The sequence below is a fragment of the Hemiscyllium ocellatum genome, chromosome 18 (assembly GCF_020745735.1).
Source record: "Hemiscyllium ocellatum isolate sHemOce1 chromosome 18, sHemOce1.pat.X.cur, whole genome shotgun sequence".
Lineage (NCBI taxonomy): Eukaryota > Metazoa > Chordata > Chondrichthyes > Orectolobiformes > Hemiscylliidae > Hemiscyllium > Hemiscyllium ocellatum.
This window is the reverse complement of record NC_083418.1, coordinates 54,164,063-54,179,701: the sequence shown is the minus strand read 5'-3', so window position 1 is coordinate 54,179,701 and position 15,639 is coordinate 54,164,063. Positions and strand designations below refer to the sequence as shown.

Sequence of the window (15,639 nt, the reverse complement as noted above, 5' to 3'; positions counted from 1 at the left end):
AGAGACATTCAACACCATTAAATGCACAACTGGTGCACAGAATCATACAACACTGAGTAAGACCTTTTGGCCCTTCATGCTAATGCTGCCTCTTTAAAAATGCAATTTATGTCATCCCAGCTCCTTGTCTCCTTGCTTATTTCTTATTATTTTGGTTTCATTTTCTTCTTTTCAAGTGTTTACGCAAATTCATTTTGTCAATATTTCTACCACAGTGTTAAAAAAGATCCTCTGCAGCGGTCCCTTACCATTCATTTTAATCTGATTACTAACAATCTAGCCATTATAAACAGTTTCTCCTGATCTACTCGATCAACATTCCTTATCACTTTGTTTAAGAGACATCTTGACAGATACACGAACAGGCAGGGAACAGCAGGAAATGATTAATGTAGAGACAAACGGGTTTTAGTTTAGAAAGGCATCCTGTGCTGACACAGTCTGGTGGGCCGAAGGCCTGTTCCTCTGCTGTACTGTTCTTTGTTCTTTGAACACCTTTATTATTTTTCACCCTGCCTTCTTTTATCGGAAGAGAATAACCCCATCTTTACCAGTCTTACTACAGAATTGTTTTCACAGTTATCATTCCAGTAAAATATCTATCCACCTTTTCAAGGTTTTGATATACTTCCAAAAATGCATTCATTATTCTACCTCAGGCCAACCCAGTTATTTATTTGACCATTTAGACTGGGTGGCTGCAATTAGTTTTGGACAATAAGCTATTCATTATTTACATTAAAAATTCAGATTTCGAAATCAAAACTGAAGTTCCAAACATGTATGTGGTTTACTCAAAATGGGCTGATAATATGCTTAGAAGACTGCAACAAAAGGCCAGATTAGGGCAGCATGGTGGCACAGTGGTTAGCACTGCTACCTCACAGTGCCAGAGACCCAGATTCCATTCCTGCCTCAGGCGACTGACTGTGTGGAGTTTGCACATTCTCCCCGTGTCTGTGCAGGTTTCCTCCGGGTGCTCCGGTTTCCTCCCACAGTCCAAAGATGTGCAGTTCAAGGGAATTGGCCTTGCTAAATTGCCCATAGTGTTAGGTGCAGGGGTAAATGTAGGGGAATGGGTCTGGGTGGGTCGCTCTTCGGAGGGTCGGTGTGGACTTGTTGGACCAAAGGGCCTGTTTCCACACTGTAAGTAATCTAATCTATATGACAATAATTTGCAGAATATGCAAATAACTAACAAATGAACTTCAACACAGATCAATGTGAGATAGTATATTCTGGCAAGAGAAAAAAATGAGGTCTGCAGATGCTGGAGATCACAGCTGCAAATGTGTTGCTGGTCAAAGCACAGCAGGTTAGGCAGCATCTCAGGAATAGAGAATTCGACGTTTCGAGCACAAGCCCTTCATCAGGAATAAGAGAGAGAGAGCCAAGCCGGCTGAGATAAAAGGTAGGGAGGAGGGACTAGGGGGAGGGGCGATGGAGGTGGGATAGGTGGAAGGAGGTCAAGGTGAGGGTGATAGGCCGGAGTGGGGTGGGGGCGGAGAGGTCAGGAAGAGGATTGCAGGTTAGGAGGGCGGTGCTGAGTTGAGGGAACCGACTGAGACAAGGTGGGGGGAGGGGAAATGAGGAAGCTGGAGAAATCTGAATTCATACCTTGTGGTTGGAGGGTTCCCAGGCGGAAGATGAGGCGCTCCTCCTCCAGCCGTCGTGTAGTTGTGTTCTGCCGGTGGAGGAGTCCAAGGACCTGCATGTCCTCGGTGGAGTGGGAGGGGGAGTTAAAGTGTTGAGCCACGGGGTGATTGGGTTGGTTGGTTCGGGCGGCCCAGAGGTGTTCTCTGAAGCGTTCCGCAAGTAAGCGGCCTGTCTCACCAATATAGAGGAGGCCACATCGGGTGCAGCGGATGCAATAGATGATGTGTGTGGAGGTACAGGTGAACTTGTGGCGGATATGGAAGGATCCCTTGGGGCCTTGGAGGGAAGTGAGTGTGGAGGTGTGGGCGCAAGTTTTACATTTCCTGCGGTTGCAGGGGAAGGTGCCGGGGGTGGAGGTTGGGTTGGTGGGGTGTGGAGGTACAGGTGAACTTGTGGCGGATATGGAAGGATCCCTTGGGGCCTTGGAGGGAAGTGAGTGTGGAGGTGCAGTCAGGACTGCAGATGCTGGAGACCAGAGCTGAAAATGTGTTGCTGGAAAAGAGCAGCAGGTCAGGCAGCATCCAAGGAGCAGGAGAATCGACGCTGCAGCGGGCGCACAGAGAGGGGAACCAGAAGGTAAGCGGAGACCAGTTTAAATTAACGTTTTTCTTTTCGCAGTCTGTTTTTTTTTCAACTAGGAGCGGGAACCCGGAAGTCGTCAACAGAGGCTTCTGGGAAGGTAAGAAGTTTGATTTAAAAGCGCGTACCTCCAAGGTTTCAACCTCAGTGGCTTCTGGGAAGGTAAGAAGTTTCAGTGGAGAAGGAACCCGAGACACTACACGTGTAGTGTCTCCCACCCTCCCTCCTCCTCTAACCTAAAAAAAAGGTCTCAGTCTGCTGAACAGGTAAGCTACTTAATGTTCTTGTTTTGGAGACTAAGTGTAGAGTTATGGCAGCGCAGGCAGTGGAATGTTCCTCCTGCAGGATGTTTGAGGTAGGGGTGACCACTGATGCTCCTGCCGACTTCACCTGCAGGAAGTGCAGCCAGCTCCAGCTCCGCACAGACTGCATTAGGGAACTGGAGCTGGAGATGGATGAACTGAGGATTATTCGAGAGGCTGAGAGGGTGATAGATAGAAGCTACAGGGACATAGTTACGCCAGAGAACAGAGGTAGCTGGGTAACAGAGGTGGGAAGGGGAGGAAGCAGGCAGTGCAGGGATCCCCTGTGGTCATTCCCCTCAACAATAAGTATACCGCTTTGGATGCTGTTGGGGGGGACGGCCTAGCTGCAGTGACCGGGTCTCTGGCACGAGATACGGCTCCGAGGCCCAGAAGGGAAAGGGGGAGAGGAGGAGAGCGCTAGTTATAGGAGACTCTATAGTTAGAGGGACAGACAGGCGGTTCTGCGAACATGGTCAAGACTCTTGGATGGTTTGTTGCCTCCCAGGTGCCAGGGTCCAAGACGTCTCGGACTGTGTCTTCAGAATCCTTAAGGGGGAGGGTGCGCAGCCAGAAGTTGTGGTGCACATTGGTGCCAACGACATAGGCAGGAAGAGGGGTGGGGAGATCATTCAGGAGCTTAGGGAGTTAGGCTGGAAGCTAAAAGCTAGGATGGACAGAATCATCATCTCTGGATTGTTGCCGGTGCCACGTGACAGTGAGGCAAGGAATAGGGAGAGAGTGCAGTTGGACACGTGGCTGCAAGGATGGTGTAGGAGGGAGGGCTTCAGGTATTTGGACAATTGGACTGCATTCTGGGGAAGGTGGGACCTTACAAGCAGGACGGGTTGCACCTGAACCAGAAGGGCACCAATATCCTGGGAGGTACGTTTGCTCGCACTCTTTGGGGGGGTTTAAACTAATTTGGCAGGGGGATGGGATCCGGACTTGTAGTCCAGCAAGTAGGTTAGCTGTTTTTCAGGATGTCCAAGAATGTAGGGAGGCTGTGGAGAAGGTAGCACTGACAGGGAATATTTGCGGACACAGAGATGGGCTCAAGTGTGTATACTTCAACGCAAGGAGTATCAGAAATAAGGTGGGTGAACTTAAGGCGTGGATCGGTACCTGGGACTACGATGTTGTAGCCATCACGGAAATGTGGATAGAAGAGGGACAGGAATGGTTGTTGGATGTTCCTGGTTACAGATGTTTCAGTAAGATTAGGGAGGGTGGTAAAAAAGGAGGGAGGGTGGCGTTGCTAATTAGAAATGGTGTAACGGCTGTAGAAAGGCAGTTCGAGGGGGATCTGTGTTTGGAGGTAGTATGGGCTGAAGTCAGAAATAGGAAAGGAGCAGTCCGCTGTTTGGTGTTTACTATAGGCCCCTCAATAGCAGCAGAGACTTGGAGAAACAGATTTTGGAAAGGTACAGAAGCCACAGGGTAGTAGTCATGGGCGATTTCAACTTCCCAAATATTGATTGGAAGCTCTTTAGATCAAGTAGATTGGATGGGACGGTGTTTGTGCAGTGTGTCCAGGAAGCTTTTCTAACTCAGTGTGTAGATTGTCTGACCAGAGGGGAGGCCATATTGGATCTGGTACTTGGAAACAAACCGGGACAAGTGATGGGCTTGTTAGTGGGTGAGCATTTGGTGATGGTGACCACCATTCTGTGACTTTCACCTTGGTTATGGAGAGAGATAGGTGCGTGCAACAGGGCAGGTTTTACAATTGGGGCAAGGGTAAATACAATGCTGCAAGACAGGATCTGCGGAACATAAATTGGGAGCACTGGCTATTAGGGAAGGATGTCATTGAAATGTGGAAATTTTTCAAGGAACAGATACGACGTGCCCTTGATATGTACGTACCTGTCAGGCAGGAAAGAGATGGTCGTGTGAGGGAACCGTGGTTGACGTGGGAGGTTGAATGTCTTGTAAGGAGGAAGAAGGAGGCTTACATAAGGTTGAAGAAACAAGGTTCAGACAGAGCATTGGAGGGATACAGGATAGCCAGGAGGGAGCTGAAGAAAGGGATTAGGAGAGCTAAGAGAGGGCTTGAAAAATCTTTGGCGGGCAGGATCAAGGATAACCCCAAGGCCTTTTATGCGTATGTGAGAAAGATGAGAATGACAAGAACGAGGTTAGGTCCAATCAAGGATGGTGGTGGGAGACTGTGTATTGAGTCGGAAGAGATAGGAGAGGTCTTGAATGCGTACTTTTCTTCAGTATTTACAAAGGAGAGGGACCGTATTGTTGAAGAGGACAGTATGAAAAGGACTGGTAAGCTAGAGGAGATACTTGTTAGAAAGGAAGATGTGTTGGGCATTTTGAAAAACTTGAGGATAGACAAGTCCCCCAGGCTTGACAGGATATATACTAGGAATATGTGGGAAGCAAGAGAGGAAATTGCAGAACCGTTGGCAATGATCGTTTTGTCTTCACTGTCAATGGGGGTGGTGCCAGGGGACTGGACAGTGGTAAATGTTGTACCCCTGTTCAAAAAAGGGAATAGGGATAACCCCAGGAATTACAGGCCAGTTAGTCTTACATCGGTGGTAGGCAAAGTAATGGAAAGGGTACTGAGGGATAGGATTTATGTATCTGGAAAGACACTGCTTGATTAGGGACAGCCAGCATGGATTTGTGAGGGGTAGGTCTTGCCTTACAAGTCTTATTGAATTCTTTGAGGAGGTGGCCAAGCATGTGGATGAGGGTAGAGCAGTGGATGTAGTGTACATGGATTTTAGTAAGACATTTGATAAGGTTCCCCATGGTAGGCTTATGCAGAAAGTCAGGAGGCATGGGATAATGGGAAGTTTGGCCAATTGGATAGAGAACTGGCTAACCAGTCGAAGTCAGAGAGTGGTGGTAGATGGTAAATATTCAGCCTGGAGCCCAGTTACAAATGGAGTTCTGCAGGGATCAGTTCTAGGCCTCTGCTTTTGTAATTTTTATTAATGACTTGGAAGAGGGAGTCGAAGGGTGGGTCAGTAAACTTGCAGATGATATGAAGATTGGTGGAGTTGTGGATAGTGAGGAGGGCTGTTGCCAGCTGCAAAGGGACTTAGATATGCAGAGCTGGGCTCAGGAGTGGCAGATGGAATGCAACCCTCTCAAGTGTGAGGTTGTCCATTTTGAAAGGGCAAATAAGAATGCGGAATACAGGGTTAACGGTAGGGTTCTTAGTAAGGTTGAGGAGCAGAGGGATTTTGGGGTCTTGTTTCATAGATCTTTGAAAGTTGCCACTCAGGTGGATAGAGCTTGTAAGAAGGCCTATGGTGTATTAGTGTTCATTAGCAGAGGGATTGAATTCAAGAGTCGTGAGGTGATGTTGCAGCTGTATAGGACCTTGGTAAGGCCACATTTGGAGTACTGTGTGCAGTTCTGGTCACCTCATTTTAGGAAAGATGTGGAAGCTTTGGAGAGGGTGCAGAGGAGATTTGCCAGGATGTTGCCTGGAATGGAGAATAGGTCGTATGAGGATAGGTTGAGAGTGCTAGGCCTTTTCTCATTGGAACGGCGAAGGATGAGGAGTGACTTGGTAGAGGTTTATAAGATGATCAGGGGAATAGATAGAGTAGACAGTCAGAGACTTTTTTCCCCAGGTACAACAGAGTGTTACAAGGGGACATAAATTTAAGGTGAAGGGTAGAAGGTATAGGGGGGATGTCAGGGCTAGGTTCTTTACCTAGTGTGTGGTGAGGGCATGGAATGCGCTGCCTGTGGGAGTGGCAGAGTCAGAATCATTGGTGATCTTTCAGCGGCAATTGGATAGGTACATGGATAGGTGCTTAAGCTAGGACAAATGTTCGGCACAACATCGTGGGCCGAAGGGCCTGTTCTGTGCTGTATTGTTCTACGTTCTATGTTCTATGTTTCGGGCATGAGCCCTTCTTCAGGAATTCCTGAAGAAGGGCTCATGCCCGAAACGTCGATTCTCCTGCTCCTTGGATGCTGCCTGACCTGCTGCGCTATTCTGGCAAGAGGTATAGGGAGGTCGCTTAATACTTGAAAGGTACAAGTCTTAGTGGAAGAGAAAAACAAAGGTATCTTGGAGTACAAACATTTCAATTGCTAAAGTTTGCACCACAAGCTGGCAAGACAAATAGAAAGAAAAACAAAGCTAGCACTAGGATTTATTTCCAGAAGGACAGAATTGAGAAGTAAGGAAGTTATGCTAAACCTGCATCAAATCTTGGTTCAATCAGTATTTAATTTACAACTTGCAGTTCCAGTTGCCATCTTTAAAACAGGATGTAAAGACAGAGAAGTATTATTATTCAGGCATCCAGGGAAAAGGGTATAGGTATCAGAAAAGGATTGAAAGGACTGAGGTCTCTTTTCTAATGAAAAATAAGACAAAGTTATGAAGGTGAAGCCAAGAGAAGGTAACATGATGATAGATTTAGATAACAAAAGGTAGGAGAAGGCACAAGCAGAGTATGAACACCACCAGTCCATAAACAAATGTTTCCAGTTACTGAGGTACCATCCACTCAATACAATTTACAGTCGAGAAAGAAGTAAATTGAAACAATAACTGCAGTCAGCCTTAGTCCATTGAAGCATCTCCTGTTAGCAATGGAAGTGGAATTGTTTTAATTCCCTATGCCTTAATATCTTCATATAAGCTAAACTTCATCAAAGCAGGTCAAATATTAAATGGTACAGATAAGGTAAACCTAAAGTACTTGAGGATGCACGAGTAAAATCAGAATGGAAATTGTGCGTATAAATGTAGATTTAAAATGGTGAATTGGAAATCTGAGTTTAAAACGATATAAATATTGGGAACGATATTCCAGGGTAACTCATCAAAGGGCTGATCATAGTTTTCAGCTAAAGTGCTAAGCTTTGTCATCATCTTAAGGAAAGATTGTGTGGCAGAGAAATGGAGATGTTTATGGAGAGAATCGAAAGATTTGGAGTAGGCCTAAGCAGCTGAAAGAGCTGAGAGATATCATAAAGCAAATAAGGTTCCAGAATTCAGGAGGGCGAAGCCAGTGAGAGGAGATGTATTCTAATTTCTCTGCATCCCTTGTGACTCAGAAATGTTTTAGGCAGGCTAACATAGGATTACAGAAGGATATGGCATAGAATCAGGTAATTAAACTCAACTTTCTCTACCCTTCCTTTATCATTGACCTTCCCTGACAATCTGTTTTCAATAATTCAGCAGCTTTGTATTGAGTAGATGGTAGTTCAGTACTGGAAATCTTTGTTTATGTGCAGACTCACTGACTGTGAGACCAGTTCACGTGTAATCATCATCAGAATCCTGGGAATCCATAGCCAGTGATTTTTACACAGACCCAGGCATTTGGTTCAGACCAATGTCTGTGTAATTGTAGTTTATAGAATCACGGAACCATGAAACATAGAAACTTGGCCCATCAAGTCTGCACTGACATTACTACTGGTAAAGACGCACTAATCCCAATTTCCTGCACTTGTCCCATATCCTCGAATGTTATGATATTTAAAGTACTCATCCAAATATTTTTTAAACATTGGAAGGTTTCAGGCCTCCACTACTTTCCTAGGCAGTGCATTCTAGATTCTGATTGAAAAGGTTCGTTCCCAAATCCCCTCTGAATCTCCTGCCCCTTATGCTAAAATTATGCTCCCTCATGATTGATCCCTCAACCAAGAGGAACAGCTGCTCTCTATTCACCCTATCCGAATATCTCATAATCTTATACACCTCAATAATGGTCCCCTTAGCCTTCTCTGCTCTCGAGGAAACAATCCAAGCCTATCTATTATTTTGTTATAGCTCAATTGCTCCATTCCAGGCAATATCCTAGTGAATCTCTTCTGTACTCGTGCTAGTGCTATCACACTCTGTAATGAGGTGATCAGATCTGCAATTGTGGCATGACCAATGCTCTGTACAACTCCAACATTACCTCCTTGTTCTTACACATTGCCACAATTGATGAAAGTTTGTGTCCCATAAGCCTTTTTTACTGTCCTATTTAAGTTTTGCCAAACTCAGGGATCTGTTTCCATGCTGTACATCTCTATGAATCTATGAATCTGTGAATAACTACCCTAAGATACCACTGTTCCTCAAAGTACCCAATGTTCTGCTATTTATTAAATACTCCCTCATCTTACTTCTCCATCCAAAGTGCATCATCTTGCACTTATCAGGGTTAGATGCCATCTGTGTCACTGCTCTGCCCATCTGACCAACCCATCTATATCACCCTGTACCTTCAATCATCTTCTTTGCTATTAACCACACTACCAATCTTGATGTTATCTGCAAATTTGTTTAACACACACCCCCATCCCCTATTTTCATCTATATTATTTAGAAATATCACAAACAATAAGGGTCCCAGTACTGATTCTTGTGATACATCGGTGGACATCCACCTCCAGTCACTCAAACAGCCTTCTACCACTACCGTTCGTGATCTTTTACTAAGCCAGTTTCTGATCCCTCTCACCAAGTCTCCTCAATTCCATGTGCTTTAATCGTCTCAATCAGTCTCACATGTGGGACCTTGGTAAAAGCTTTGCTAAAGTCCCTATAAAGCACATAACTAAACTTCCCTCATCCACACACGACCACATTTTCAAAGAATTCTACCAAATTTGTTGGGCATGACCTCCCTCTGGCCAAGTCATGCTGACTATCCCTAATTAACCCATACCTTTCCAAGTGGGTATTAATTCATTCCTTCAGAATTTTCTCCAGTAGCTTCCCTACCACTTACACAAGACTTACCAGTAACTTCCTGGTTCATCGCTACCACCCTTCTTACAAAGTGGAACAGCATTAGCCGTCCTCCAGGCCTCTGGTACTTCCCTCGTGGCCTGTAAAAATTTGTGTCAGAGCCCCTGCAATTTCTGCTTCAACTCCTAGAACAGCTTGGGATGCAATTCATCCAGGCCAGGGGATTTGTCTGTTTTTAAAGCCAACAACGCCTCCAATATCTCTCAAACTGTGCAAGCTCCTCACAGTCCCTTTTCCTGAATCAATACATACATTTTCCTTTTCCAGAGTGAAGACCAAAGAGAATTATCCATTCAAAACTCTTCCAATATCCTTCCACACATTGGTTGACCCCTTATTCCCTACTGGTTAACCTCTTCCCTTTAATATATTTATAAAATATCTTAGGGTTTTCCCTAATCCTGTTTACAGGTCCTTCTCTCATGCCCCCTCTCTGCCGTTCTAAAAGCAAAAGAGCTTATGAAATTCATCAACTACGTCTAAAACAGGTTTTAGGACACAGTACACACTACCTGCCAAGGGTGTGTTCCAGGTTCCGACTCCTTGCCTCCAACTATACGATTCCAAATACTCAGCAGAATTGGGGCCCCTCCCTGAGCAGGACGACTGCCGCACTTGAAAACTTAGAAAAAGAAGAGAAAAATAGTTAATTTTGGCTACCTTGTAATTTGGCAGATTTTTTGGCTCCTGATGGCAGTGTTGCCTGGAAACCACTGAGCACATTTATATTCCTTTCTCTGCTTTTTTAAACAACATTTATTATGAGAAGATTGATACCTATTTTCAAAATAATTTGTAAAGGTGCTCTACATGGTTTCAATATTACACTATGTAAGTGCTCCTTTCAATATAATAAGGAAGGTCCTCATTAAATTTGCGAAAACGAATTTAATTGCCACACTCATTTACATTTCGATGGAAATTGCCCAATCCAGAACGACATGGACCACGGCAGGAAAGTTGGAAAAATTGCATGAAATGAACTGCAAGGACCTTCGCGATGTCAAAAATAAGAAGTCCCATTTTCCAAACAGGTGTTGCAGGTCAGAAAAAGTTCTAAGTAAGAGGTCTATTTGCATGGGCTATTACTTAATCATTAATGTGCTATTTTTAATTGTCCCACTTGCTGGATAGAAACTAGACACTGAGCATTCCCAGTGTGAAAGTCAGAGTAAGCATTCGGTGAATCTAAATCCCCTTTTGCTTCTCTGCATCTCCAACTTGGGCAGCCAACACAAATATCTCATGGCAAACTCGATGGGTACTGAGTGCACATTCCCAAAGTCATAGATCTTGGCAACCAATATGTATCAGCCTCACAACAATCTCCGATCCACTTACAGTATGGAACTGCACTTGAATGCTGCACTTTAGAATGTACTGGCATCTCTCGGCGTAATGCTGCTGCAAGGACACTTTGCAGGCAGGGATGGGCATCTGTCTCATGATTTGAATTAAGATACAGCTCAGGAATCTTATTTGCTCGAATAGGGGTTGAAAAATATCAGGGATATGCGGCAATGTAGAGTTGAGGTTAACATCGGATCAGCCATGACCTTGTTAACTGGAGGGGCAGGCTTAACAGGTCAAGTGGCCTACTCTTGTTTCTTGTTCAAATGTTCAACGCTCACAGCAATCCCTTGCCTTGCCTTATTGTACTTTATCCCCTCATCCAGAGCTTAAATACTCATTGAACTTCTGTCTTGCCTTGCCTTTTAGCAGAGACACAAAGCCAGGCAGTTTGTCAAGGTTGTTAGCAATGATCTGTCTAGAAGTAGATACATTTCTTTATAGCACCATGCTATATTAATCTCACATGTGCACCATTTGCCAGCTGAATATGCACCAAACAACTTCATGTGCTTCAACACAATATTATGTCTCAAAGTCCACAGCCAGACCAAAAGAAGCATTCTTCAATCAGGGAGCACCTCGCACAGAAGGTCAGGGGCAACTTCCAATATTAGTCCACAGGTTTGGTACCAGTCATTCAGCCACTTGGGGCAATGATTTTCAGTGAGTCTGGACTCCATAGTCTAAGGGGTGGGCTACAATCAGTCATGTGGGTCCAGTGCAAGCAGACTGTGGAGCTGCAGAAGATAGGTGAGGATCCTTATCAAGATTTGTGGTATGTTTACTCAATGTGTATGTTGCTAGGGGGTGGGTGAGGTAAAGCAAGGAGATGAAGATTTAGATAGACAGGACAGGTTTCAAGCCTATGGGATTGAGGGGGAAGGCAACTATGAAGGGAATCTGTACATTCAGGGGTTCACCAGGGTAAGGGGCTTAGTCTGAGACTGACTCTGTGAGGACCGATCTCTTTCCTTCCAATGTGCTATAAATAACAAGTGCACAATGGCCGTTCCCACACCTGCAGTGGGAAGGGCTAAGTATTTCATTCTGTGAGAGAGAGGCTTCGATTTCAAGTGATGTGAGGCCCTTCAAAGGATAATGGTATTACATAGACACCTATAGCCCACAGCATGCAGTAGAAATCCTGGCCCAAAGCCCCCTTAACCACATCCCACAACAACAGGAATCAATCCCACTAATGGCTGCAGTACACAAGGAATGTTGTGCCACCTGGGAAGATGTATCCCGTGGTCAAAGTGGTAATCCCATGCTAAGTTCCCATAGATTGCACATAGTGCAGGAACTGCTAACTTCACATAGAGCATGCAGAGAGTGGTGCGTGTATGGAATGAGCTGACTGAGGAAGTGGTGGTGGCTGGTAGAATTTCAACATTTAAAAGGCATCTGGATGGATATATGAATAGGAAGGGTTTATAAGGATATGGGCCAAATGCTGAGAAATGGAATTAGATTAATTTAGGATATCTGGTCGGCATGGAGAAGTTGGACCGAAGGGTCAGGTTCCATGTTGTTCATGTCTATGACTCTACTTGGAACGTAAAAGCTCTTGTCATGCTAGTGATGGCTCAGCTCAATCCCTTTAATGTTGCAGTTGCAGCCACACTGACACTCACTCACACAGCTGAGGATACAAAGTAAAGAAGTATTAACAAATGCGAGCATGTATTTACAATACTTTGTTACTTGTGCCATTTATGCATCCTTATTGGGTCTCCTTTCATTGCCTCACAGTATGTCTCAGAGCAGTCTCGGGGTCCACACCCATAGTACAGGAAACGTGAATTACACGTGGCACCTGCTGGCTTTAGCATTTTAGTTGGATGACCTAGAGGACATTTGTGTCTAAAGGCCCCAAACATGCTGAGAGTGCCCTGCCCGGAGGTAGGTGTACCCTCTTTGGCATGACTTCCCCCAGGGCCAAAGGTGGCAGGCAGGGTGGAAGAGCATGAATATTTTCATGCCTCCACTAGAACCTGTCCTCACTGAAAAGGGCCAAGATCTTCTCTTCATAGGGGAATAAGGAGCCTAATTCTGCAGCATCCAACCTTGCTGGTTCTTTCAGCCCTATTGTGGGTCATTTTCTCCTAGAATGAGACAAAGGGAGAGACTGAAAGAGATGAAAGTGCGTGGCACTATGTTTTGTACAAGAAGACAGAGCAGAGGATATGTAGGGTTGGTAGTGTGGGTGGATTGGATGAGTGGAAGCAGAGGGGGATGACGTTGCATGCAATAGTGAGGTTGGTAGAGCATGCAGCTTGGTGGGAGCTGGGTGAAGTAAAGAAAATAGGCACTTACCTTGGCAAAATGCAGAAGGTCATTGACTTTCTTCTGACACTGCTGAGTGTTTGTGTCTAGATGGTTGAGACAGCAATGACCTAAGTGACAACCTTAGACCAGGCTGGTAGAGGCTTCCTCAGCACCAGCCTGTCCACCATGATGTCTATGTATGTGTCAAGGATGGGATACTGGCTTGAGAAAAAAATTATCCAGCCTCATAGAGAGAGACTTCCCTGAGGCTTGACAAAAAGGAGACTCAATCCTTCAGTTTAAGCGTTCGGCCCGAAGGATTTTACCAATCCCGTGGCCATTCCTATCTTGAAGGAGAAGGGCAGCAGATACAGGGGAACACCACCATATACAAGTTTCCCTCCAAGCCATCTACTATCCTGAGTTGGAAACATATCTTCATTCTGTCAGTGTTGTTGGATCAAAATCATAGAACCCCTTCCCTAGGGTCATCATAAGTCTACCTAAAATAGATGGACTGCAGCGGTTCAAGAAGGCAGCTCACCACTGGGGAAGACAGCTGGGGACAGGAAATAAATACTGGCCCAGATTGCACACGTCAATAAAATAAAACATGATATCCAGCCATTTGATATAAAATGGTGGGACATCCTTAGATAGTGACCATTGCCATTGAGCCTTTGTGGCAGATGTCACAAAGCTTTAGTACATTCTTCAGCATATAGTCCTGGAACTAGTACCGTGCCAGTCAGTAACACTTTTTCTTTGACAGTTCTTTGCACTGAATTACCAGCAGCTCTCAGCTGTCAGAAGGCAGTCTTTCATTGATGATCCTAAAGCAGCGGCCGGCTGGTGTTTATCTCAAAGCACATCCTAGTGAACAACTCATGAAACAGAGAGTCCTGTGTTCTGCAACTAGTCAGCCTGAGCCTCGATAAAAACCTTTTTCCAAGCATCCTTTATAAAGATGCATTCCAGAAGGAAGTGGGTGATGTCCTCTTGTCCTATTCAGCCACCTGGAGGCCAACTGGAGGAGAATGTGACCCCCTGGGGATACAGGAAGGGTAGCATATGCAGGACCCTTCTCATCACCAAGTTACAACTTTGTGTTTGTTTGAAAGTTGGTGATGACACTTTCTGCTCATGACTTGATAATCCATTCAGGGAATAATCTGACAGATTTTCCACCTTGCTTTCCTGTAAGATGTTGTTAATGCTTCTGTTAAATTAGCATTCAGGGAGACACATAAGAAATGAACAAGTTATGGCCTTTTGGGATGTGATGTCCATGAGACCCAACTGCTGAAGAAGGATCACTGGACTCAAAACATTGACTCTGTTTTCTATCCACAGACACCGCCCGACCTGCCAAATTTCTCCAGTGATTTTGGCCTTTGTTAAAGATCTTCAGCATTCTTTGTTTTATGTCATTATGTTTTTTAATGAGCCATTCTTTTAAATATTGCTAAAGAGTATGATTTCTGGACATTATTTACAGTTAGGAAAGGCAAACAATGAAGTTTAATAATTAATTAGAATTCCTGATGACTTGTGAAAAGCAAAAGATATGACAGAGTTTGTTTTCACAACAGCATATATGATTGTTTAAACAATTTCAAGAATCACTCCCCACTCCCACATCACTCTATCCCATTGTCAGGTTTATGGTTCAATGTCAAATTTTATTTGACATATGCTTCTGCGAAGCACCTTGGGATGTTTTACAAAATTAAATGCACTCAATGCAAATCTTTGTAATGCTATCATCAAAGTAATGAAAGCTATTGTCATGGTTTATGTTTCCATCATTTGATGAAGCATAGTTTGTACTTCCATTGATATAAATATCAATCCTAAGAACATTAAACAACACCAGTCACACATTTGAAACACATTTTGTCCATTTCTGTGAGAATGAGCCTCACATTTTAGACCCCATCCAACTTTCAAAATCAGTTAAGGCCAAGCAGGTGATATACAGCATAACACAGGTAGATGACTCGTGTTCTGTGTCACATTTGGAAAATGTTTATCTCCATAGCATCAATAGTGAACATGAGAACACTATATGGATATGTTGATTGTTCATCTGTTATTAAAATAATCTCACAGAATCATCAAAGCATGTGTTTTATTGTTAGTCCATGATGCTAAATGTAAGGGAGCCAAGTTTGTGAACAGAGTTAGGGTGCTCACCAGCCATGATCTAACTGAATGACAGAACAGGATTGAGGGCTGAGTGGCCAATTCATAGAGTCATAAAGAGTACAGCATGGAAACAGACCCTTCGGTCCAACCCATCCATGCTGACCAGATATCCCAACCCAATCTAGTCCCACCTGCCAGCACCTGGCCCATATCCCTCCAAACCCTTCCTATTCATATACCCATCCAAATGCCTCTTAAATGTTGCATTCTTAATTTTCCGATTGAGCATTCATACCATCATGATTCAGCTTAGAGGGCTCGCACAGAGGTTATGGTTCAAAGCATACCATAGCAAGCTGCATTTGGTTTAATAATGTAACTGGAAGATAGAGGTACAGATATGTGGACAGATTATGGAAATCAACAGGGTTGTTGTGGTCAGTGATTTTAACTTCCCCTATATTGACTGAGGCTCACTTAGTGTCTGGGGCCTGGATGGAGGAATGTTTGCTAGGTTTGAGGACAGTTTCTTGAAACTATAAGTTTCTTGAAACTATGTACTTAGGCGGAAGGGGCCTTACTCAA

At 44.4% G+C, this 15,639-nt stretch overlaps 1 protein-coding gene across 1 annotated transcript in view; it reads right to left on the bottom strand.

The window, feature by feature from the left end:
* Nucleotides 1-15,109, bottom strand: part of LOC132824308 (ovochymase-2-like) — a 33,031-nt gene extending 17,922 nt beyond the window's left edge. The window contains exons 1-2 of the mRNA XM_060838653.1: nucleotides 15,103-15,109; nucleotides 9,798-9,907 (exon numbers count right to left, since the gene is read on the bottom strand). Coding sequence (XP_060694636.1) covers nucleotides 9,798-9,907; nucleotides 15,103-15,109 — 117 coding nt within the window. The remainder of the gene's footprint in view (nucleotides 1-9,797; nucleotides 9,908-15,102) is intronic.
* Between the last annotated feature and the right edge of the window lie 530 nt (nucleotides 15,110-15,639).